The sequence below is a fragment of the Ambystoma mexicanum genome, chromosome 9 (assembly GCF_040938575.1).
Source record: "Ambystoma mexicanum isolate Mex_15411 chromosome 9, UKY_AmexF1_1, whole genome shotgun sequence".
NCBI classification, from domain to species: domain Eukaryota; kingdom Metazoa; phylum Chordata; class Amphibia; order Caudata; family Ambystomatidae; genus Ambystoma; species Ambystoma mexicanum.
In genome coordinates, this window is record NC_090931.1 from 780,279,097 (window position 1) to 780,306,001 (window position 26,905).

Genomic DNA, 26,905 nt, shown 5'->3' on the forward strand with positions numbered 1-26,905 from the left:
TGTGGGGCAATTGGGGTGTGGAATCCCACATTTGCTGAGCTACACAGTGGTGGATGCCTCACTATTGTTGTGGTATCGCTGTGGGGGAGGCATGCATTTGTCCAGGTCTCCTAGTGTCAATGGCTCCCAGGTACGAAAGCCCTCTTGTGATGGTTGTCTTGCAGCCTCAGTGCCTTGTGGAGGGAGAATTCTACAAAATAATCAGTGGTAAAGTTCAGAGTGGTTGTACTTAAAGGGAGTTCGCAGAGATTCACAGTGGTAATATTTGTGCGGTAGAACTTACTGTGATAGGTTCCCCGGGGTGGAAGCCTCCCTGTGGTGATTGTCTCTTAGCCACTAGATTTAGTGGTGGTAATTCTTCAGAAATTCATAGTGGCAGAGGTCAGAGTGGCTTAAACTTGCAGCGATAAAAGTTGGGTTCCTAGGGCCCCCTGTAAGGAACAAGTTACTTACCTGTAACTGTTGTTCTCCAGCATGGGTCAGGCATGGATTCACATGCTCATGAATATTCCCCGTCGTCAGGCTGGGAATCCACGGTAAAGAAAAAATCAGTATCAGTTTCGTTTCTGATCTGTCTTTCTTAGTAGTAATCAATCACTGATCTCTGGGTCATACTGCCCCCAGCCAATGACTGCCCTCTCCCTAAGCCCGCCTCTGGCAGCCATCCTCAGATTTGGTAGCACGCCAAGTGGCAGTATGACCAAGTGAAGAGCCGCAGAGGGGTAGGTGGGAGTGTTCGCATGTGAATCCATGCCAGACCCATGCTGGAGAACAATAGTTACAGGTAAGTAACTTATTCCTTCTCCAGCATGGGGTCTGGCATGGATTCACATGCTCATGAATAAAAGAATACATAGCAGTATACACATGCACAACCACGGGAGGTGGTAACAGGCTCAACAATACAACAACTCAACATTAAGCATCTCTTACCTCCTCACCAGGCTCACCTTAAGCGAACAGGTTGCACAGCACTGCTTGACCGACCCTGGACTCCTCCCTGCAGTCGCGATCAACGCAGTAGAATTTTGTGAAGGTGTGCGTCGACCTCCATGTAGCAGCCCTGCAGATGTCGTGGTAGCAGCGATCACTCTGGTCGAATGGGCTCTCGGACGGCCGGGCAGCGGTCGGTTTGCCAACCGGTGACAATGCATGATGCAGCCGGAGAGCCATCTGGAAATGGAAATCTTCGAGAGAGCCTTCCCTTGATTCACAGACCCAAAGTTCACAAACAGTTGTGACGTCTTCCGAAAACTCTTTGTGCGGTCCGCGTAGAACTTCAGCGCTCTAGCTACATCCAGCGAGTGCAAAGTCCTCTCGGCCGGCGTCGAAGGCGACAGGAAGAAAACTGGTAACACCAAGGGCTCGTTGAGGTGGCAGTCCGACGGCACCTTGGGCATGAAGGAGGGGTGCGTCCTCAGCACTATCCTCGTGTCATGAAAAGTCAAGTATGGAGGCTTGCAAGATAGGGCCTGAATCTCTCCCACTCATCGTGCAGAGGTGATGGCCACGAGCAACACTGTCTTCCATGACAGGAACTTCAAAGGCGCCGAATGCATACGCTCGAATGGGGCTCCCATGAGCCTGGTCAGCACTACATTAAGCTCCCACGCCGGGGCAGGGGCCTTCACCGGCGGGAATGATCGGAATAGTCCCTTCATAAATTCCTTTACCAGGCAATGAGACCACAAGGACGCCCGTCCCATAGTCCTGGTGTATCGGGAGATGGGAGCCAGATGTATTTTTATGGAGGCGTGAGCCAGTCCAGCTTTGGCCAGCGACAGTAGGTACGGCAGCACTTGAGGGGCTGTAATCCGCAGAGGGTTAATCTTCTGTGCACGGCACCAGACAGAGAACCTCTTCCATTTATGACCCTAACACTTGAGGGTTGAGGACGCCCTGGCCTTTGCAAGAACCTCTCTGCAATCAGCCGGGATATCGTACCCTCCAAACTCTAGTGCTGCAGGAGCCAGGCCTGCAAGTTCAGCGACTGTGGGTCGTGATGGAGAATGGCGCCTCCTTCTCTGGAGAGAAGATCCGTGTCCGCCGGCAGCTTGACTGGTGGGGACGTTGACAAGTCCAGAAGGTCCGGGAACCAGATCTGCTTCGGCCACGCCGGTGCAACGAGGATCATCCTGCACCTGGACTTCTTGAGCTGGTTTATGAGGCGGAGCAGCAACGGCAACGGAGGGAACGCGTATAGAAACAGGCCGTCCCAAGGGAACGAGAAAGCATCGCCCATGCTCCTCAGCTGTGGGAACCCGCTGGCGAACCTCTGGCACTTGGAGTTCGTCGCCGTCGCGAACAAGTCGATCTGGGGTTTGCCCCATCGTTGGAAGAGTCGATCCACTTGGTCCTGGCACAGTTCCCACTCGTGGCACGAGCGCAGCTCCCTGCTGAGTGAGTCCGCGATGGTGTTTTTTATTCCTGCCAGTTGGAAGGGAACCAGAAACATCCCCTGGGCGACAGCCCTGTGCCACAGATCCTGGGCCTCCTTGGATAGGGCTGGGGATCTGGTGCCTCCTTGCTTCCGTACATAGAACATTGTGGTGGTGTTGTCGGTGAAGATCCTCACCACCTTGCCCTTGAGGGACGGAAGGAACGACTTGAGAGCCCAGAACACTGCTCGGAGCTCCAGAATGTTGATGTGGAGAGACCTCTCCTCCGGGAGCCAAAGGCCTCTTGCGTGGAGATCTCCGGTGTGGGCCCCCCAACCCTCCAGAGAGGCGTCCGTAGTCACCGTCTCCTGGAACGCCAGGGTTTGAAAGTCTGTGCCCGTCGTGAGATGAGCCCGGGTGCCCCACCATAGGATCGCCCGACGGAACTCCTCGTCGAGGGGGATCCTGTCCTTGAAGCAGCCTCCTGCCTGAAACCAGCGGGCGTCGAGGAACTCCTGTAGCGGACGCATCCGAAGTCTGCAAAGGGGTACAAGGTAGATGCCCGAGGACATCATCCCGAGAAGGGACTTGATGGACCTCACCCTGGCCACGTCCGTGGCTAACAGTCGCCGTACCTTGCCCAGGATGGTTTTGGTCCTCTCCTCTGAAGAGGAGGCCAATTGCTCCACTGTATCGAGCTTCGCCCCCAAAAACAGTGCTACTTGCGACGGAACCAGGTGGGAATTGGGGTAGTTGATGGAGAACCCCAGCTCCGTGAGCAACCGGACGGTCCTCGCCGTATGATCGAAGGCGAGTTCCCTTGACCTTGCCAGGATTAGCCAGTCGTCCAGGTAGGGGTAGACGTGGACACCCTGCAGGCGCAGCCACGCGGCCACTGGTGCTAGGCACTTGGTGAAAACCCTGGGTGCCGACTTTAATCCAAACGGTAGGGCTCTGAATTGGTAGTGGCGTCCTTGAACCACGAACCTCAGGAACTTCCTGTGCCTTTTTAGAATGGGGATGTGGAAGTAAGCATCCTCCAGGTCCAGCGAAGATAGGAAGTCGCCTTCCTCCAGCTGTCCCCGTACGTGTTGGAGGGTGACCATCCTGAATTTCTGCGCCTTGATGTATTTGTTTAACCGACACAGGTCTAGGATGGGGCGCCAACCGCCTGTCTTCTTTCTGACGAGGAAGTACCTTGAGTATACTCCGGAGCCCCGGAGCCTCCTGGGGACGAGTTTGATGGCACCTTTCTCCGTATATAGAACATTGTGGTGGTGTTGTCGGTGAAGATCCTCACCACCTTGCCCTTGAGGGACAGAAGGAATGACTTGAGAGCCCAGAACACTGCTCGGAGCTCCAGAATGTTGATGTGGAGAGACCTCTCCTCCGGGAGTCAAAGGCCTCTTGCGTGGAGATCTCCGGTGTTGGTCCCCCTACCCTCCAGGGAGGCGTCCGTAGTCACCGTCTCCTGGAACGCCGGGGTTTGAAAGTCTGTGTCCGTCGTGAGGTGAGCCCGGTTGCCCCACCATAGGATCACCCGACGGAACTCCTCGTCGAGGGGGATCCTGTCCTTGAAGCAGCCCCCCGCCTGAAACCAGCAGGCGTCGAGGAACTCCTGTAGCGGACGCATCCGAAGTCTGCAAAGGGGCACAAGGTAGATGCCCGAGGACATCATCCCGAGAAGGGACTTGATGGACCTCACCCTGGTCACGTCCGTGGCTAACAGTCGCCGTACCTTGCCCACGATGGTTTTGGTCCTCTCCTCTGAAGGGGAGGCCAATTGCTCCACTGAATCGAGCTTCGCCCCCAAAAACAGTGCTACTTGCGACGGAACCAGGTGGGATTTGGGGTAGTTGATGGAGAACCCCAGCTCCGTGAGCAACCGGACAGTCCTCGCCGTATGATCGACGGCGGGTTCCCTTGACCTTGCCCGGATTAGCCAGTCGTCCAGGTAGGGGTAGACGTGGATCCCCTGCAGGCGCAGCAGCGCTGCCACTGGTGCCAGGCACTTGGTTAAAACCCTGGGTGCCGACTTTAATACGAACGGTAGGGCTCTGAATTGGTAGTGGTGTCCTTGAACCACGAAGCTCAGGAACTTCCTGTGCCTTTTTAGAATGCGGATGTGGAAGTAGGCATCCTCCAGGTCCAGCGACCATAGGAAGTCGCCTTCCTCCAGCTGTCCCAGTACGTGTTGGAGGGTGACCATCCTGAATTTCTGCGCCTTGATGTATTTGTTTAACCGACGCAGGTCTAGGATGGGGTGCAAACCGCCTGTCTTCTTTCTGACGAAGAAGTACCTTGAGTATACTCCGGAGCCCCAGAGCCTCCTGGGGACGAGCTTGATGGCACCTTTCTTGAGCATCGCCTTTACCTCCAACAGCAGTTGAGGGACGTGATTCTCCTTCCTGTTCACGGGAGGAATGCGAGGGCACTTCTTTAGGAATTCCAGCGAGTGCCCGTTGGCCAGGGTGTCCAACACCCAACGATCGGTGGAGATGGACTCCCACACCCTGACGAACTTCATCAGTCGGCCTCCCACTGGGGTGCTTCGGTGGGGGCCCGACCACCCGGCCGGGTCAGTCTCGCTTGGAAGCGGCCTTGCCGCCTTGGCCTCCTTGGCGACGACGGCGGGAACCCCCTTGCTTGCCACGACCTCTGTAGGCCTCCTGGGAAGAGGAGCGGGCCGCCTGTTGGTAGGTGGAGGAGCCACCGCTGGATCCTTTGGAGGCACCCTGTCTGCCTCCACAGCTCCAAAAGGGCCGTCGCTGCTGAAGCACCCCAAGGGCCCGGGCCGTCTCCGAGTCGGTCTTGATGGCCTGTAGAGACACATCCACCGCCTTACCAAAGAGGTTGTTGCCGTCGAACGGCATGTCCAACACTCTGGTCTGGACGTCCTGGCGAAAGTCTGTCGCCTTGAGCCATCCTCGTCGTCGGAGGCAAACTCTGTTTCCCAGTTGGCGAAATCCGGTATCGGCAATGTCCGTTGCCACCGTAATGGCGTGGTCCGACGCCACCTCGCCCTCCTGCAGAATTTCTAGGGCCTTCGCCCTTTTGTCATCAGGCAGGAAATCTAGCAGGGAGCTATCTTGAACCAGAGCTCCCTGTCGTAGCGGGCCACGATCGCTAAGGCATTGGTCGCCTTAATCATCGTCGCCGCCGACGAGATGACTCGTCGTCCCATAGAGTCCAACTTCTTACCCTCGCTGTCCGGCGGGGAAGTGGAAGTTGAAGCCGCCGCACCCGCTGCCTTCTTCTTAGCCGCTGCCGAGACGACCGAGTCCGGCGTGGGCTCGGCCCTGAGGCACAAGGGGGCAGCATCGGGGACTCGGTACTTCTTCTCGTACCTGTCCCTCTTGGCGGGTGTCGTGGCAGGGTTCTTGAGGACAGCAAGTCCCTCGTCCCAGATGTCGTCGAGTAAAGGCACTGCGAGGACCATCTTCCTCTTAGCCTCTCATCGTTGGTACAGAAACCCCTCCTTTTTCTGTTCTTCAAGGCAGAGCTGGAAGAGCTCGGATGCCCTGGTTATCATGGCGTGGAAAGAGTCAACTCGTCGGCGGGGGATGCCCGAGGGGGGGGTGATAACGGGATGTCCTCGCCACCGTCATCGTCCGCCCCCGTCACCGTATCTATCGCCGCATCCTCGCTAAGGTCCGGCGAGGGGGATGAGGGGTCCACCGGTCTCGCAGGCACGAAGGGCGGAGCGGGGTGGACTCTCCTTAGCTTGTTCGGAGGGCTTCCCAACGGGCCTGGTTCTGGCTCCTCCGTCGGTGTGCGTGGTAATCTCGTCCTGATCTCGGTCCATAAGGATTGGATTGCCAACAAAATGGCCGCCGAGCTATCCTGGGGCTCGGGCAATTGCTGCGACGGACGGGATGGCCGCTCCAGTGGGCCCTGTTCATCATCCTCGTCGCTATCTTCGATCACGTCAGCAGGGACCGTCCCTGGGATCGAACCTTCCCGAACCTCTCGTTGAGGTTTATGAACCTCTCGTTGAGGCCTATGGACCTTTCGTTGAGGCCCCTCTCGGTCTCCACCAGTTCCTCCTCAGAGGCTGATTCAGAGTCTGTAATGGCCACCGCCCCCCCCCCTCTTTTTCAGCTGGGGGCTTCATGGGGGTCTTAGCGATGGGCTGGAAAGAGGATTCCCTCCGCGGCGGCAGGGATACTCTGGGCCCAGAGGCCGTTTCCATTGGCATAATCTCAGCCGGCTCCGCCAGGGTCGCAGAGACCACTTCGGTAGAGGCCTTAGCCGGGTGGATCAAAGCCCTCACCACCTTAGGTGCGTCCTGGGCCTTCGCCTTGGGGGGGAGGGTCAACGCCTCGCTCCCCCTTCCAGATCGACCGGGTCCGCTCCAGCGGCCTACCTGGGTTCTCGGACTTCCTCTTCCCCGACCCAGAGCGCTGGCTCGTGGTCGAACGTGCCAGGGTAGTAGCGCCGTGCTTAGCAACCGAAGAGCCTGACCTTTCGGCGCTCCCGGAGCCCGCGGACTCGCGGTGCTTGGCCTTCTGTTGGGCCCCCGTCACCGGGGCGCCCTCAAAGGACTTAGAAGCCCGCTCAGACTTCTTCTTCGCCTTCTCACTTGCTGTGCCCTTCTCCAGCCAGGTGGCGAGGCGGGAACAACGATCTTGTTTGGTCCGTTCCGAAAGGTTCTTGCAGAACGCACAGTCCTTCTCCACGTGTGTCTTGTCCCAATGGAGGCAGTAGAGACATTGCGAATGCTCGTCCTCCTTGAAAACGTTATATAACCCGCATCCAGGGCAGTTCCTGAACAGCTGGGATCCGGGCGTCGAGCACCCTTTGTCCTGGGCCATGTCCTTGAGGTAGGCCGCAGATCTTCCGGAATCCTCCAAGAAGTGTAAACTCGATGAAAACTTCACCCTTGAGGGGCGTAGAAGAATCCCGAAATGCGTCCCCGTTATCGGAAGTAGAAACGGTGGAGCTTGAGGCTCAATTAAACCGAAAAAATGAGAAATCTCCTGAACAAACGTGAAAACGCAGTAAAAAAACTCGAGAGCTAAACTCGAGGACTCCCAACACTTGAGCATTCGGTAAAAATCTGAGGATGGCTGCCAGAGGCGGGGCTTAGGGAGAAGCAAGTCATTGGCTGGGGGCAGTATGACCCAGAGATCAGTGATTGGTTACTACTAAGAAAGACAGATCAGAAACGAAACTGATACTGATTTTTTCTTTACCGAGGATTCCCAGCCTGACGACGGGGAATATTCATGAGCATGTGAATCCATACCAGACCCCATGCTGGAGAATGGTTGTTTCATGGTCGATCGTTCATGACATGATCAATAACCGGACCTTATTACAAGGGGATGGGCACCCCCTTCGGACTGGTGAGTGAGTCCTGCCAGGGTGGAAGCCAGAGCCAGTCCTACGACAGAAGGGGACGGTGGCAGTTGAGAGGGCCCCAACTCATGTCCAATCCCCAGGTGCCAATTTATACATGGGCAGTACCCACTTGCATCACTCCATGCCTCGTGGCACAAAGGCTAGACAAGTTTTCTCTCTCTTTTCTAGCGCCAGAACCAATGCTACAGCAATATGGAGAGCCCAGCAGAAAGAGCACATCCCATAAGCACCCTATGCTATCTACCTTTCAGTGTCATGATCTCCAAGGGCAAACAAAGAGAGAGAGAGGGAACAGAAGAAAAAGCAGAAAGCTGCTGCAGACAACTAACATGACGCTCTCTGCAGCAGAACCACTGTGCTTCAGAGACTTGAGATGGAGCCGTGCTCACAAAACAAACTATCCCTTACCTTGGACATTGCCGTTTCATGGCACACTACTATCACGTGGAAACATTACACCTCAGGTCACAATTCTTGCAACATGGCAGATCTGCATTTCCAAAAATGGGTGGGGTTTAACATACTACTTATTACTTCTTGTGATTGTAACACGTCACAAGTGGTGAACACAGAGCCAGATTGGCCAGGGCAAGAAACACAATAGGAGAAGATGCTGATGGATTAAAGAGCAAGGGATTGGGGTTGCTCGCGTGAGGTCAGAGGAGGAGGAGGTAGCAGACCAAGAGACCAGCAGAAGGAAGAATGGTTGATTGGAGCGTGGACGCGATTTTTGGAAAAGGGAATAGGGAGTAGTAGTGTGGAGGATTTTGGGACTTGTGTTCCGTGTTTCAAATGGGTGAAGTGAAACTACACGTCCCAGAAAGTAAAGAAAAAAAACAGGACTGGATAAGCACCTGCAGATTGGAATGGGTCATGTTGGCAACTATGATATCGTAGATTACATGGGCATGTGATCAGATGTATCACGCCTGTTGTGCTACAATTGGTGAAACTGTTTTGAACCCAGGGGGTGTTCCAACCAATCTCAATGCTCTTAGATCATCTTGTTTGAGGGCAAGCCACGCATGAACCACATGGTGCGGGGCCAGTGATCCCCTTTTGCTCAAACACTCTTTTTGGGACACAGACGGCTCAGGTTCCAAGTCGGTTGTGTGAACCAACACATCCAGGATATTTTGTCTACACTTGATTGCAAAGCAAGGTTTTTCTAGTCTTCTCTTACCCGTTTCAAAATCGGCCACAGTATGTGTATTGCACTCTTAAGCCTCCTCTCCTCGTTATTCAAGTGTGGTTTCTCTAGGTATGTTATGGGCTCTCTTTGCTGCCTTCTTAATGGCTCGGCATGGATAACCTCGTTTCACAAACCGTTCTGTGAGCAATCCTGCTTGGCGCTTATATTTGCAAACATTTTCCAAAATAGAGACTATCTTGTGTTGCCTTAGGATGATAACTACCATAACAGAGTAGAGCATTTCGGTATGTGGACTTTTTAAACACTGAGGTATTGCGCCTCAGCATCTGGCTCTTTAAATCTAGAAAGTTGATCTCCACCTTACTGTATTCGTGGGTGAACTTCAAAAAGGGATTCCGGTCATTAATCCACCCAATGAACCATCCTAAATCATCGGCTGAGCCTGCAAATATCATAAAGACGTCATTGATCTATCGATGCCATAAGCATATCTGTGCATGAAATATATGTTCACCAGGCTGGGAGAAAAAGTTGCTCCCATTGCAGTTCTAGAAATGTGATCTAGGAATTGATCTTGGCAGCCCAAAAAAGTTTTTTGTGAGGGTGATCTCAGCCAATTGTAGTATGAATGTGGTGGGAACTTCTCTCTGTTGTGTCTCCATCAAATTTTGTACAGCCAATAAAGTTGCCTCCTGTGGGATCTTTGAATATAATAATTCAATGTCCATTGTCACCAAAAATTGCGTCTGTGAATTAAAACCCAAAGTATTAAGCACATTCAGCATTGCAGTGGAATCCTTCAAATAAGACTGCATTATCAAGATTGTCACCTTAATAAAATGGTCCACATAATGGGATAGAGTCTCCAAAATGGAGCCTTTACCTGAAACCATGGGGCAGGGAAACCCCTTTGAGAATTTTTGGTAATGCATAAACATAGGAAGTCTGGGATGCTTAGGTAACAGGAACTCGGCCTCCTTGCTATTAATGTAATCCTCCCATTCAGCCTATTCAATAATCAGAACAATCAGGGATCAGAGTTCTTGGGTTTGATCAGTTGCTCTTCTGCTATAGCTGAAGTGGTCCGAGAGAAGCTGCATGGCCATATCATGACAGTCAGCCTGGTTCATGATGACAATGGCTCATGTTATGTTATGTTACTTAGCATTTATATACCGCTCTATATATCATTGGTATAATCTCAAAGCGCTGGTAGGTTGAATGCCCTCGGGAACCGCAGTTCTGGTCAGTAGAGAGAGATAGTGTCGTAGGCTGCATGGGTGCAATGGTATGAATGCCATCCATTCATCGGTTCCAACAATGCCATCTATCTATCACTTCCATCAATGCCATTCATCCATCCCACCAATGCCATCCATCCATCCCTTCCATCAATGGCATCCATCCATCCATCCATCCAGTCCCATCCAGTCCGTCTAGTCCATCCAGTCCATCTAGTCTGTCCATTTAATGCCTTCCGACACTTTCGACACTTCCATCAACCCATCTATTCCATATACTAACATTACATCTATTCATTCTACATGCATCCATTCAATACATACATTCCACTTCGTCCATCCACCCCATCCACTCCATCCATCCTATCCATCCTACCCATCCTATCCATCCTACCCATCCTATCCATCCTATCCATCTGTCTGTCCATTTCATCCATTCCATCCACTTCATCTATTCCTTCAATTTCATCCCCTCTATCCATTTTATCTATTCCATCCATTTCATCCACTCGATTCATTTCATCCACTCCACCCACTCTACTCCATCCACTCACTCAATCACTCCATCCACTCACTCACTCCATCCACTCACTCACTCCATCCACTCACTCACTCCATCCATTCACTCCATCCTTAATACTTTGGGATACATAGCGACATCATGGCAACGGTTGTCTATAGCCCAATCAGTGGGCATATTCATTGAAGACAAGGTTGGGGGTCCCATTGTGTATTTAGTCATTGGGCTGTTGGGAGTTCAGTCGCATCTTTAAGGTTGATGTTGGCGTTATGGAAACAGCCATGTTTTTATTAATTTCAGGAATGTCATATAGTCTTGGGTGTGTAGGATGTGTGGTGGAAGCGAGTTCCACAGAATTGGGCCAATGCTGTGAAAGAGGATCCTCCGATCCTGGCGGAGTTAGTGGTTGGGATCACTAAAAGGGGGGCAGTGCTTGATCTTAGGGTGTGGTGTGGGAGGTAAGATTTTAACTTATCTTGCAGGTATCGTGGGCTAGTCTTGTGTACTGCGCAATGAGTGATGCACAGGGTCTTGAAATTGGCCCCACGTCCGACTGGGAGCCAGTGGAGGGTTCGGAGAGCAGGAGAGGTGTGGTCTCTTGGACCTAGGGTGAGGAGCAGTTTAGCTGCAGCGTTTTGCGCTCTTTGCAGTTTATTAAGGTGATATGCCGGGACCCCTAGGTATAGGGAGTTGGCATAGTCGAGTCTCGACATTACAATGGACATAACAGCGGTAAGTCTGTTCTGGAAGGAGAGGAAGGGAAAATGCGCCTGAGAATTTTGAGATGGTAGTGACAGCATTTAGAGACATTGTTGATCTGTGGCGACAGGGTTAGGTCAGAGGCCATAGTGCATCCCAGGTTTTTTACTGTGACGCAGGGGGTGAGGGGTTGGACCGTGGAAGGAGGCCAAGGGAGTGGACGAGGGAGAAGCTCAGTGTTGCTGCACACCATGATTTCGGTTTTAATGGGGTTTAGGAGGAGGTGATTTATAGTCATCCAATGGTCAATATCTCGGAGGCACACAGCGAGGTCAGGCTGGGGGTTGGAGTCGGAGTTGTGGATTTTAAGGATGATTTCGGTATCATCAGTGCAGTTTTAGCACAAGATATTGTGCAGGCCAGTGGCGGCTGCTATCGTTGGGCGACCGGGGGGCCCCCCCCTGAAAAAAAAAAAAGAGAAGCTAAAAGAGATTCAATCAGAGCTTCTCTGATTGAATCTCTTTTAGCTTCTAGTCGTGCTGCATTTCCTTTGCCAACAGCACGGGGGCGCTGTGGCAAGGAAACAATATACTAGTATAGGCCGGCCCGGCTTTCACAGCGGGGCGAGTCCCAATTTAGTATATTTTGTTTCTATTTGTTTCTATGAGCTCGTAGCTCCACGCACTCTACATAGCCCCTTTCATTAGAAGCCTGTCGGGGCGCTTCAGGGGTGGCCCCGCCAGTATAAAATGTGCGCAAACAGTGCACTTAGGTTTCCCAATCCCTCCCCTGCCACGGTTACAGTAATGTCATTGGCTGGCAAACAGCCAATGACATTACTGTATCTATGACTGGCGGCGCAGGGTGCGTGCGTACGCCTGCTAGTTTCTCTTTCTTCCGACGCGACGACAACAACACACGAGTGCTGCTGCTACTGCTCTGCACCAGGCCAGCCTACCTAGAGCCCAGCGGCGCCGCGGATCCGGTAAGTATCCCTTCCCCGACCCGTCCCCATCCCCCCATGTTTGTTCTGTTTGAGCCCGGGGACTTGGGGAGTGTAAGTGTTACAGTTACTTACGCTCTGTCCCCTCCCCGGGCCCAAACTACCGTGACCGTCCACCACGGGCAGGCCAGGCCCAGTCAACACTGAACGACGTGTAGGCCAACGCCTACACGTCGTTCAGTGTTGGCTGCCAGTGCCGAGCTGACTGCCAGTCAAGTAGAGCCTTGGTGGTAGCGGGCCGCCCGCTACCACCAAGGCGGGGGCAGCCTGGGGCCTTTTACCCCTGGTCCATGCCGGCACTGGCATGGGCCGTGGCCCAATTTAAGGACCTTGCCTTGGGCCATGCGGCCGGACCGGGCAAGGCCCAGGGCAGGCAGGCGTGCGCTGCTGCCCATCAGCCGCGGCCCGGCGACCACTCCTGCATCAGATTTGCTAATTGTGCCGTTTTATATTGGCATTTTTTGGACAAAAAATGCCGAATATATAAAACGAGGAATGGCACAAGTCACCAGGGAGAGCCTCTCCCTGCCAGGGCTCTCCCTGGTGACTTGTGCCGTTTAATATTTTCGGCATTTTTTGTCCAAAAATGCCGAAAATATAAAACGGCACAATTAGCAGATGCAGTGGTCGCTCGGGCCACTGAGTCAGCAGCAACGTGCTCGCCTTGAAAGCACGGGCTCTGATCCCCGGGTCCGCGCTTAGAAACCTGGAGCGTCGCCGGGGGGGAGGGGAGGCATGGGGTACAAACGGGCCTGTTGGCTGGTTTAAAGATTTGAGTGTTACCCAAAGCTATTTGTAGTATTAACTGGCACGGTTTCTGGGTACTAGTTAATTGCATTGTTTAAGTAGTGGGTGCCGTAACTGCTCGGCCCGACCCACCTCAGTGGCCCCTAACTGCCTGATGGGCCCGTCGGACCTTTGTGTTGGGGACTGGCCTAGGAAGGGGGCATGAGATGACGGTGAGGGAGGGGGTGGCGGTTGGTACTGTTTGTTTCCAGCACCTTGTTGTAGATGGGGGGTGGGGGGCAGGGCGGGAGTTTGCAGTGCTTAGCAGTAAGGCAGTGTCTTGCATGGAGTACGGGGAACGAAGTGCCGAGGCCTTGGCTTCCAGTCGGCCTTGCAATGTCCAACTCGTGCCCACTGTTCTCCTAAAGCCACTGGTTGCATTTACTTCAAAACCTATGCAGGAAGCGTGATCAGTGTCCTGTGCTTCTTTAATTCCTGTAATGCACTTGTAGTCCCTTTTAAAAATAATTGTCCTATGAGTACCAGAATGCAAAGGGCAGTGACTTAAATTCAGGACTGGCAACTAACCCCCGAGGGATGACTAGATGTTTGTGAAATCTCATTCAGGAGTGGCTCCAAAAGAACAAGTAATAGCAGCACCTGCTTGGTGCCATTGTTCTGTGAGGCTTTATATTATCGGCACCTGATTGGTTCTGTACCCCATGCAGCTGAATGCTGTGTAATATCAGCCCCTGCTTGGTGTCATTGCTCTGCGCAGGCATGCAGCTTTATGTTATCGGCGCCTGCTTGGTTCTGTACAGACATGCAGCTTTATGCTGTGTATTATCAGCACCTGCTTGGTGTCATTGCTCTGCGCAGGCATGCAGCGTTATGCTATGTAATGTCTGCAGAGGCATGCAGCTTTATATTATTGGCACCTGCTTGGTGTCATTCCCTGGTCCAGGTATGCAGCTTTATGCTATGTGCTTGGTTCTGTACAGGCATGCAGCTTTATGCTGGGTAATTAATATCAGCACCTGCTTCGTGTCATTGCTCTGCGCAGGCATGTGGCTTTGTATTATTGGCACCTGCTTGGTGTCATTCCCTGGTCCAGGTATGCAGCTTTATGCTATGTGCTTGGTTCTGTACAGGCATGCAGTGTTATGTTATGTAATATCAGCACCTGCTTGGTTTCATTGTCTTGTCCAGGTATCCAGTTTTATGTATTCTGAGAGTAAAGGTCCAGATTCATGAAAGTTCTCCCTGTTACAGCAAGTGGCCACGAGGTAAGGTCAAAGGTCCACAAGATATCCTTCTCCATAGTGCATGACAAAGGCTTCACCCCTGCAAGACTGCATATATACTCCTGGGCCACCCCTCCCACCAGGTGCCCACTCAAAGGTGGCAGGATGAAATGAGCTTAGCTGGGCCCTACCACCGCCCCTCCGCCCGCTAAGCAAAAGCCCAATGCTCCATTGTGGATAGCCATCGATCCTTGCAAAGGCTCAGCTGGCGTGATATCCGATCCCATAAAGCGCTTCCTCCCGCCCCAGGACTAGTAAACGGCGGAGCAGGGCCCCGTGCTCCTGCCCGCTACAGGACCAGTAAACGGTGGAGCAGGGCCCTGTGCTCCTGCCCGCTCCAGGACCAGTAAACAGTGGAGCAGGGCCCCGTGCTCCTTCCTGCTCCAGGACCAGTAACGGTGGAGCAGGGCCCCGTGCTCCTGCCCACCCCAGTAAACGGTGGAGCAGGGCCCCGTGATCTTGCATATGGATATGGGAACAGCCTCCTTGCAGGGCTCCTAGCTGCCCACCTACCCCTCAAAACGTCACCCCGACCTTTGCCAATTGAACCTCTGAGTATTAAGCACGTTATTATAAATAAACTATCATATCATAACACTCCGAATTTGTTAATGAATGTATGTGCAATTGTTAATTCGATCTCAGTGCATCTTCATGGAACCGTGTTATCGTGGGTGACCAAATGTCCTTCATTATTGCAGGGCTTAGATGTTTATTTACATTTTGAATTATTGTCCGAGAAACTATTTTTGTTTAGTTTTTAAAGCTGTGTGTACAAACCATACCACAAATCCATTTGTTTTTTAAAATATCCTGAAACCATGACGTCGGGTTGGTGTGGAAGTCATAGATGTGAATGAATTTTGAGAGCCATTTCTTCATAAAACCATACACCACTCAACCCCTCCCCAGGCACAATGCTTTTGGAAGTCCTGGTTAGATGGCCCAGATCCTGTCTGCTGCCACCCAATTGACGAGAGTGCAGCCCTGTGATTTCTTTTATTATACGCCTCCTCTTTCTGTTGTTGGGGGCAGCCTGAAGCCTCTGTCTGATCGCCCAGGAGGAGCGGTATCACTCATTTGTGCACTGTTTTCAGTCTCAGGTGAGCTATTGTCTGGCATAAGGGGTGACACAATTTTGACAGAACAGTGAGAAATGTGAAGTATGTTTTGATGTTATGGTTGTTGGTTGATAATAAAGCACTCAACATAATAAACTTAGTAAACTATTTCTGTTGCATTTTTCTCCATGCAATATGTATGTGCTATTTCTGAGACCTGTGCATTCCTCGTGTTGCAACTTTGAGCAACTGAAGCAATGGCAACTCAGCGAGGCAGACAGCCATTAGAGGTAGGACAAATGTCGCATTAAGTGGTTAAAAACTAAAGTAATATTTTAGCTTAGTTTCCCCCTTTCAGAAAATGCCTAAAATCCCACCTTAGTAAGAGGATGAACGCATGCGAATGCCAGTAACAGCATGACAAACATGTTTCCATCATTACTGACTATATAATGAATTTCTTTATGCATACACCATAGTACCAGCTATTCTAAATACAAGCTGCTGTAAAATACACCATCACACTTGCACACGTAAGAATAGTGTACCACCATTAATATGTAAAACCGAATGCTTTTTTTCATATTTCGGGTTTTTTGGACAGTAAATTGCACATTTTGTTGGCCATTTTTCCAAAAATTTCGCAGGGGGTGGTGGGCTTGCGCACTGCACGCGCTCGCTACTAAATTCGCCCTAGGGAATTTACGCCCCACCAGCTTTCAGACTCACCAGCCGCCACTGGTGCAGGCGGATGATTCCTGGAAGTGTGGACATATAGAGTTTGAACAGGAGAGCAGATGGACATGCGCCTTGCGGTACTCCAGTATTAACCGAACGAGCAGCTGAGACAAAAGGGGAGAGGAGCGTAATTTGTTTCCTGTTGTTGAGGAAGGAGGCGATCCATTTGAGGGCGGTGCCACGGATTCCAAGGGAGTGGAGACGGTCAAGGAGGATTGAGTGGTTAATCGTGTTGAAGGATGCAGACAGGTGGAGGAGAATTAGTGCAGCGCATCCATGTGACTGCATTCAGTCATCTGATGCTGCGCTGTATAAACGCTGGTGGCTATGCCAACTCATGCTCGAGAAAAGGCGAGAGGCAAAGCATCTGAGCTCTGCAACATATTAGGATAGGGTACATGCATGGGGGTAGCCAGTGGGAAGTTATGTAGCATCATCTGATTTAAGCTGCTACGGTGTAATAACAAGTGGATTTTTTGGACAAGCACATTTGTTTGACGAGTGATTTAGTCATCCACCTTTCCTGCAGTACTTCGAGGTCGAGCTGTATGCCGAACCAATGCCTGCCAGAGAATATGAGCGTCCTGTGATGGATGTGGGCAAGTAGTAGTGTCCCGGTTTGCATTTCAAATGAGGTGAGACTGCAGAGTTGGTAACCTTTTACTGTGTTTGTTGGAGAGAAAGTCTAGTCATTTGCCCATATATCAGGCAATGTCTAATTCCATTGCAATGTCCAATTGCATTATATTGTTGGTTTGTGTGCTTCCAGTTCCCAGACAAATTACTTGTAGGATGCAGTCTAGCCTTTTGATGACACTGAATATTGAACGTGGTTGTCACAACTGAACACCAGTCACATGATTTTTCTGATGGCATTGAGAGGTAGGCAGTGATGGAGGCATGTTGTCTGTGGCCCAGGCTTGCGTTTTAGGTGAAGCCGAGCATTCATTTATTTAATGTTGACGACCAATTAATGGTTATGTTACCTGTTCCCTTTTTGTCTCTGATGTACATTATAGGACATTGGAAGACATGATCAGCCACTAATAAGATGATGCGGTGACCCTGAACACGATTAGGTATGTGCCCAGGTCCTGAAGAAGGTGACATAAGCAACCGTTCTTGTCACTGAAACCGGTCAACCAAAATTGTTGATATCCTTTGACTAAGCTGGAGTACACTAAAAAATGAATGGCTGTTTTATACACCACGCTTCCAGTTTCGGGGCATTTGGAGGGGCGGTGTGTTTTTAATAAGGGGTTATTCAATTTTATGGTACACACTAAGGCGAGTGTCCAACAAAACTAGCAAAATCCCTGCCTGACTGCATCAGGACAGTCAATTACTCCAGTAGGTGCCTCAGTACTCTCACTTCACCCTAGGGGTCATCGGTGTCGCAGAGAACACATCCTCCTGTGGAGGAGAGGACTGTCACTAATTTCATGTAATTGCACATTCCAATTGAGAAGTTGGTTGACTCTTTGGTTTAGAGTAATTTTAACAATGCACACAGTTTAGTTTAGGGACACCCTCTTCTTGCTATCCCTATTAGATAAGCAGCGCACTAGTGGTGACTAGGGTTTGCTGGTGCACAGGTTAGATTTATCTATTCTTGAGGGACAGGACAAGCGTAGAAAAAGCATTTTTTTAAGGAATTAACACTGTGTCTACTTTTGTGGGATACAATATTATCTTTTTTGGTGGACTGTGTCCTTACAATTGGTGTGTTAAGTTAGTGTTTGACCTAGTGTGTACTTCCTTAGGTAAACTAGTCAGCCATACTCCAAGCAGCTGACTGGGATGTTATTCTGTCCCTGAATGGTGCTCCATTAGCCTTGAACTCCTTTTGTCTCATGATTGGCTATGTCCTCTTTCTCTATGAGCTTTGTTAGTGTTTTGGTTGCCCCCTTAGGTTTCTCAGATGTTTTGTTTGCTATAAGCTCTGCGTGCCTGGCAATACCCCACGGTTCAAATACCCCATCTTGAAGTCAGGCAGAAGTGCCAATTTGACTGTGTAGTTCTGCATATGGTTTTTGGGTCCGTTCTCACTCGAAATGCACTGGAGTTTTAATCAGGTGAGGGTTTTATCTTCTGATCCATGGTTCCAGATCCATGTGACGGTCAGTGAGAGTGCTAGCTGCTCTGTCTCCAGTGTGCATGAAAGAAAAGATAAATGTTTTGGCACCGGTGGTGGGGAGGATGGTTTCTCTGGGCACTTTATTGAGTTGGGATGCTGGGTTTTTATGGACACTCGCCAATATGAGGAGTAGGTGAAGTGAGGCCAACAAAGTTTCCAAGATTGAAGTCCATATTTATTTCGCTTTCACAGGCTTTATGCAGGCTGCTCAGCGTCCATCTCTATTTCTACTAAACACACAGGTTTGGGATATGAGGAGGTGGGATTCTTAGGCCACTCCATTGATGTGGTGTGCTGGATATTTACATGCTCTCTGCCAGAGGTCCGGTGGGTGGGGTGAGGCTAAGTGGCTATCCCAGGTGTGAGCCCTGATCTATTCCTATTCCCCAATCTGTATGCATGTTGGGGAGCATCCACTCCTGTTAGTAGGAAGCATGTTGGTTTTGAGGCAAGTGGCATGGTATGTAGAGAGCTTCTGGGGAATCCCCTCCAAGTACCTCTCAACACCGGTGGTGGGCATCCCTGGTCCACAGAGGTCGCTTAGGTCCCAGAAAAGAGGCCTATGTGAGGTGACATCTAAACAAGTATGATTACTGCTTGCTTATTTAAAAAGAGTACTTGTGCGTAGATTAGACGGTATGGTTCCCTTTGCTAAGGTAAATAGTAGGATCAAAGTATTCAAAAGTTGCACTGTTCCAACACATATTGGACATCTCTGGATTGTGGCAGATAGGCCATGTGTGTACTACTTTTTTTTTTCATTGATTAAGAGAGGGTATGTAGATAAAAGATGAAGTCGAATTATATTTACACTTTTACTGGACATACAATACAGTGTTTTTAATATAGTTTAAAATAAATGCTCAGAAAGCTTTTTTAATGAGAAAATGTTGCTCAGCAAATATTTCAAGTCATACAAAGCACTAAAGAAATTGACATTGTATTTCCTATTAGCACTCGAGGGGGGAAGCGCAGCCAATCAGGTTCCATGGTTTGCGGGCTGACACTCTGAATCTCATCCCACCTTCCATAGAACCTTAAGGTTGCTTCCCTCGCCCGCTCTGCCATCTTCTCAACATCCGGCCACCCTTTTCCCTTCTATTTTTTTTTTACTTATCCTAAACCCCCTCCACAGCCCCGACTGTGGCAGCAGCGATGCCCACGCAGCAGCTTCCATGCCTCTAGCTTTTCCGGCCACCATGGAAATGGAAGAGGGGCTCTCTACGGAGCTCCCCATTCCACAACGATGGCGGCTATCTTGCCACAGTATTTTAATTCATTGAACAGGAAGCCGTGCGTGTGTCCAGTTCTTTGAATGAAAAGACTTACCTTTTTAACACCCCGGGTTACCGCTTTGATAACCTGAGGTGCTAATAGCATTTTTAACCTGGTCCACGGGCTGGAACGCCCCGGCGCTCTCGTTAAACGTCATTGTTTCGCTCAGGCCTTTAACGCGGGCTGCCGGGCTGTTACCCCCCGCCCCGGTATAGCCCATGGAACAGGTTACTAATGCTACATTAAGAACCGGGGGAGGGGGCACAGCCAATCACGTTCCTTGGTTCGCAGGCTGATCTCAGCCCGCATTTCATGGAACCCGATGGCTGCTTCCCGAACTCGCTCCACCATCTTCTCAACACCCACCCTTTCCCCCTTCTTTTTTATTTTTTAATAATCGCAACCTACTTCCCCAGCTCCACTTACCCGATTGTGGCGGTGGCGCTGCCCGCCGCAGCAGCTTCCCTGCATCTCGCTTTTCTGACCACCATGGAAATCGAAGAGGGGCTTTGTACAGAGCCCTGCCTTCCACAACCATGGGGGCCATCTTGGCACAGTATGTTCATTCATTGAACAGGAAGCCACACGCGTCCCATTCTTTGAATGAAATTACTTTTTTTTGTAACACACAAGGTTGCTGCTTTGGTAACCCGGGGTACTAATAGCTTTAGTTTGCTGCGCTCAGGCCTTTAACTTGGGCTGCAGGGCTGTTACCTCGCGGAATAGGATGAGGAACAGGTTATTAACACTGTAGTATGTTTTGCTATTCATGAGGTACAACAAGTTATTCACGTACAATCAGAAAACAAATACAAATATAATGCACATGCTGCATTAAGTTGTACATTACCTGGGGGTCCCATAGCACACATAATTTGAATGTCGACAAGTTTAATCATGGAGCAGTCTTTCAAGTCATACCAGTTCCAGTGATCTAACCACTGGCGGAGCAACTCAACAGGAGGCTGTGCCCCATAGACCTCTCGAGCAGGCATGTTGATATCATCTACAAACACAACCTGTAAAAAAATGAGAACAGCATTAAAGTGACTTCACATTTTGAAAGCTATTAAACCTGGTAAAGAAATATCACTATATTGGAAAAGGATTCCTTATATAAATGCAAGTGCCAAGAGGCCATGCAAATGACAAAGGATGTGCTATAGCAAGACCCCGAAACGTAGCGAACAATGCTTTTGTATTTGTCTATGCTTATTCAGTGAAAAAGCTAAGTTGAAACAGTTCAAGGCAACAAAACCCTTAAAATTCAGGGGGGAAAACGTATATTAAGTCATCAATGAGGCAATACGTGATGCCCTAAGTTAGTGTGCTAATGGGCTGCGCTACAGGGGGCTCAGAGTTAAGTTGACAGAGTTTTCAGCACCTGCCAAATTTCAAGGATTTTGTTGCATAAAGCCATCACCTTATTGTCTCTTCAGCTAAACTGTTTTGATTTAAATTCAAGGGTTTGGTTACATCAATTTAACTCTCTCATAGCTAAATCCTTTTCACTGAACTTCAAGGTTTAGTCATTTTATATCTCACACCCCAGTCATACTGAGGTTTATTCTTTTTATATCATCACAGATTTAATTTTCAATATTATCAGTATGTTTCTAATCTATGCACCATGTGATTTTTTCCCCATTACTAGTCCATGACCCACTGGCCACGGACCTGTCACAAGGCACATCTAGCTTGCGCGCCCTTTATGTGTAAGTGACAGCTCCCTATAGAACAAATTAATTTTGGCCATCATGTCTAGAACCAACCGATTGATCTAGAATTTCCTGAATCTGGATTGGAGTTTGAATGTAATCGCAGATCACATATCGCACTCTTTTGACTTGAAATGCTTTGTCTAGTTCAGTTATAACCCAATTTTCAAATAAGTTACTTCTGTAGTGGTCTGGCACCTTCTCTAAATGGCTGAGCCATGTTCTCCAAACCGGGAAGAATTGCACATTTTATCACTTAATAAAGTGATTTTGAAAATGTAAATAATAATGTGTCCTTGAATGTCTGCCCTTTGAGGGACCAGGAATGAGACACAGACAAAGGGACCCTATAGTGGTTGGTATACACTTATATTAACTGATAAAAAAGGGGTTGGAACATGCCTCACTGTCGCTAACCTACAAGGTATTTCCCCACATCAACTAAAACTAAGGGTCTGTCCCGAGTCAAGATGTCCAAAGCAAAACGCCCTGTGTCCAACATCCTATACTAGCCCTCTCATTCTAAAAGTAACTATAAGGTGTTAAGGGTTTTGTCTTTGGCTTGAAAGGTGCACAAATGTTCAAGTTCAACAAAAAGGTATAATCCAACACAAATTCCAAATGGATAATGTTCACAGTTCCTGGAAATGACTCCCTTCCCCATGTTTCTCTCCACCAAAACAAAGTTTCAAAGAATAACAAGGTTCTTTAAAGCCCAAGTGGATGACCCCCTCCTCTTGATGTTACAATCCAATCCATGGAAAATATCTCCCTTCCCTAAGTCTTTTCCACAATTAATGTAATTCAAAATCCTAAGGGCATGACTCTTCTTTGGGATTCTCTTTTCAAAGTACCAAAACTTGGGTGCAGATCCCAGACTCACAAAACACCTGGTATACTCTCCTGCCAGGTGTTTTCATATAGTTACCTTTGCACAATTTGGGTGCAGGTCCCAGACTTGCAAGACACCTGGTATACTCTCCTGTCAGGTTCTCTCATGTAGTTCCTTTACACAATTTGGGTGCGGGTCACAGACTCGCAAGACAGCTGGTATATGCTCCTGCCAGGTTCTTTCATGTAGTTCCTTTACACAGTTTGGGTGCGGGTCCCAAACACACAAGAAACCTGGTGTACTCTCCTGCCAGGTTCTCTCTTTAGTCCTGTATTTCATCTATTCACACAGTTTCAATATTCAGTGTCGCTTTTATCAAAACACTGGGTCTCAAACCCACTTTGATTTACATTCTTTATCAATTGTCCCAGTGGCCCAGCCTCCTTGTCTGGGGTCACCCGACTCATGTAACTGCCACTTATCAGTACTTGAAGGAGCTGCCGAAGTGCACCAGTGACCTAGCTTCCCTTCTCAGGGCTCACTGGCTTTCTTCGGCGTTCATCGGACCTCTTGCAGCAAACATATAGACGTGCCCTGGGATTCCACTTCACTGTTTATGGCCTTCATCTGGTGGCTTCCACGTCTTTCATGGCTCCCGCTTTGCTCCTGAGCCCTTCTCTGTGTTCAGGCGTCATTGGTACTGCTTCTCGGTTCCCGCAGTCGCTGGGAAGGGCTCCTGTCTCTTCCTGATGTGATCCCAGCATGGCGAACCAGCTCCTGCAGTCCTTTACTCTATCGCTGTCTCCCTGAGTCTCCCTGCCCCACGGTCTTTGCTGCAGCTCTGTGGGTTCTGGGCCGATACTGAGACAACAAAACCTCCTCGGAAAGCATCTCCTGGATTCCTAGCCTGTGCTGGAAAGTCTTTGCCAGGGCCCTTCCATGTCTCCTTGCTCGCTTTCCGTCCGGGCAGCTCGGCTTTCCCAGCAGTGACTAGCCGGTAATAATTCCCAGTTGCTTTCAGCAGTTCCATCTTTAAACTTCCACTTCAAGGAAGGGAGTTGCTTGCAGCCAATCAGCAGCCTCCAAGCACTAAACTGCTCCTTTTGATTCTGCTGAGTATTCAGCATTACTCAGCTCCTCTTTCTCATCTCAGTCTTCATCATTTGGTTAGTTACAGAATATTGAGGGAAACTGTCAGCAGGCTTTGCGGGGATGATTACAGTATGACATCAAGGCATGAGGAATGGAAGCGATATCCCTAAAAGGGAAAGGGGATACCATGTCTCATCTGATGATGAGCACTGCCCCTGAGGGTCGCCTCTCCTCATGTGATCCTCCCTCAAATAACCACCCCCAGGTTCAGTATCAGGTAGCGGCTGCCGTCCCTTGGACACATGAGGAGAGGCTAGCTCTGGGAAAGGAGTAATTACATCATCAGATTCATCACAGCACCCATGGATCTTAGTGAATTGGACTGAGAGATATAAAGCTGCCCTTCAGCCAGTGAAACATATGTCTCAGTCATTCTGAGACTGTGTTGCAATGTTGAGAGGCACTCAGCATTTTAAAAGGGACCTGCATGTCATCCATATACATTTGAACTGCATTTTATTATGTCTGATTACCTGTACCAGGTGTCTTGTGTAAATGTTGAGAAGTAGTTCCCAGAAACCTGGGGGAATCCCACATTTAATGCTTCCAATTCATGATTAGTCAATTCTGACTGACTGGGTCACAACACGTTTGATCAAATATAAAGGATGTATTAGCTTTGGTGGAAAGGGCATGGACTACCTTTGGGATCCAACAGGCAGAACAAGCCATGGACACTTGTCTGTAACATTCTAGACATTGGTGTCAAAGATCTGGGGAATAAAGGAGAATTCCTAAATGAGGTAAATATAAAGCTTCAAATGTATTCTGTTGTTTTCAGAGAGATCTTTTACTGCTTCAATCCTTGATCCATGAAGTGATACACGATCTACAAAGAAGACTGGTTTGGTAAGTCTTCATTCCTCTCACAGGAGAGGGATAATGAGACAAAACGCATGCAGAAAGAGCATTGTCTTTCTTAGCCACCATTAATGGTTCATATACAATAAACTGTATTTCTGGTCATATTGAATTCATTTTTGTCTTTTTGAGGTTTTGTGGTGGCATAAGCCACCATATTTTGCCAAAACATTGTTGCAATAAGAAAGGGGCTCCAAGAAGTAGTTCTTTGTGGTTGCCATGACAAATAGAAATGCTGTGGCATACAATGACTGGTGCACCAATTGTTCATTTAAGTTGTACTACACGGATTTAATCCAATAGTGGGTATTTTCTCCCAATCAGGAGTACTGTCACATGGCATGTGTCTGTGTGACTTTCTGGAGCGCGCAGGGATCTCATTGCAGACGGAGACGACACAGACTTGCACTAGACTGCCATGTCTGCAGGTGAAAACTTCACCTGATAGCTCAGCGCACAGTACAAAGGACTACTCTCGAGTGCTGCCAACTTAATGATTAGAAATATGGCTTAATTTACATCCTTTCCATGTAAAATAAGTACAACATTTATATTATACATGACTAGAGCAAATAACGGCCTTGTTAGTTTTCTATAATATATATGAATGGAAAGGACCTCCCTTTTAGTTGGGATTGAAAACGCATTTAAAAAGAAGTGATCTACCGTTGATCTCTTCATTCTACAACACACATGGAAACATTATAAGATGGCTGACATCTTGTCCTCTCCCACGCTGGAGAGTGTCTGTCCGATGTGTCCCTTTTCTAGATCTACGCGGCACTCTGTCTCCCAGGAGATGCGCCCCCCCTAATCTCAGATCAATCTTTGAGGCCCCCGACCCCGCAGATTAGCTGCTGAGCTTTGTGGCCGGTTTTGTTAAGCTATGGCATCCTCTAGCAGTTTCACCTGTTACAGTGGTAAACCTTTGGTATATGAGACTTTCTGGTTTGATGCGAAAGCACCTAGTTTTGAGGTGCTGCCTCAATGTAACCCCCTCGCAATAAACACATTTTTAGAGTGGCACATATTCATTCCAGCAGGGCCGGCCTTAGGGCAGGGCGGGCAGGGCGACTGCCCGGGGCGCCATCGCCACCAGGGTGCAATTTTTTAAGGTTCTTTCTGCAGGTCTCTGACAGCGCCAAGATGCTTCGGTGAGCGTGCTCTTTATAAAATTAACATAACATAACCACGCCAGCTCGGGGGAGTCTTTCAAGGGCGCCCCTGAGCTGGTGTAGTGGGAGAAGGCATGGCAGGTGCCATTTTGTTATTAAATGCACCCGCAGCGACGGGGCACATTTAATAACAATAGGGTGAAACGTGGAAGCGAGGCCGTTTGCATTGGAATAGGGCGGTCATGCATTATCATGAGCGTCCTATTCCATTGATTACCCCCCTGCTAAGGCGCCAGAGCGAGGGGGTAGAAAACAAAATGTGGTACATCCTGCCCCAGCCGCCCCTGTTGACCCGGAGTGAACGGGGAGGGGGGCACCAATTCGACCAGGGCGCTGCTGCCGCTAAGGCCAGCCCTGCATTCCAGTGTTACGTGTGATTCATAATGCGTGCATTTTTCACATTTGCGTGCTGCCTCGGGTGTTCGACTCAGATGTATCGGCTTTAAACATTACCAATGTTCGCAGGCCCTTTATGTCTTTTCTGTATTTAGTGTGTGTTGTGCACAGAATTGATTGAAGCCTTCCATGCTGTAGAATGGGAATGCAGATCCCGGCGAGAGGAGGTGGTACGCGGGCAGGTTACGCTTTTCAACAACACTTAGCAAAATGAATTATTTCACCTTCGTTTTATAGGATGAAGGATGGTGTCGACATTTCCAGGATTCAAACTTGTGCCCTTCCAGCCGACCACAGATGCCGGTAGTGAGTGCTTGAAGTCGCCGATATACCCAGCGCTTGATAGAAGGTGCGCGTTATTTGTTGACCGGCGCTTTACCCGAGAACTCCAATCATCCTTGTGGGTGGAACACAAGTATGTATTTGGAGCTACATATTTCAGTGGCTGTACTGCAGAACACGCTCATGTTTCCGATATTTGAAGATTTTCTAATCTTTGTGTTGTGTCTTGCGAGCCCAGTGTGATCAGTTTTACATGTTTTATCTTGTGGGTTTATTTCTATCTTGTACATTTACAATCAACCAGTTCTTGCCACCAGCTATTTTCCAAATAGGGACCTTTGGGGTGCATGAATGTTTTGCTTGCAGAGAGCTGGCCGTGGGCATTATTTAATTTGCAGCGGGCGATTTTACAATGTCAGTTGGGCCATTTGGATCTAGACTGAGTGGTTCGACTATGAAGAGGTTTTGTTTTCACTTTTCGAATGTCCTTTATTTGTTTTGAATTCTAAATCTGAGTTCCTTCGATTCGATGCTTGTCGACTTTTAGGCATGTTTTTTTCTGGCCAGAGACATAAACGCTGGAAATAAACATCAAGGGTGACTTGATATTTTTAAAGGCACTATCCAACACTTTCCGCAAATATTCTAGGACTGGAGTGTGTTTATATAACTGCACCAGGCCTAAAATATGTTGGGAAGGGAGTTTAGAGCCTTTAAAAAAAAATCAAGTCACCCTAGATGTATTTTCCAGTGATTAAATCACATCTAACCTTTTTTTCTGCTTATCTCCCGAGATTCGAGCGGACTCCTCTTTATCTGTTTCTGAACACCTCTGAGTCGGAATAAAGATTTCCCAGCTCATGCCTATCGGTCTATTGTGACTACAGGGC

At 49.3% G+C, this 26,905-nt stretch overlaps 1 protein-coding gene across 2 annotated transcripts in view; it reads right to left on the minus strand.

The window, feature by feature from the left end:
• Positions 1-26,905, minus strand: part of DNAH7 (dynein axonemal heavy chain 7) — a 1,167,586-nt gene that overhangs the window by 504,296 nt on the left and 636,385 nt on the right. For both annotated transcript variants that reach the window (XM_069615701.1, XM_069615700.1), the window contains one exon: positions 20,450-20,618. In XM_069615701.1, the coding sequence (XP_069471802.1) occupies positions 20,450-20,618 (169 nt within the window). The remainder of the gene's footprint in view (positions 1-20,449; positions 20,619-26,905) is intronic.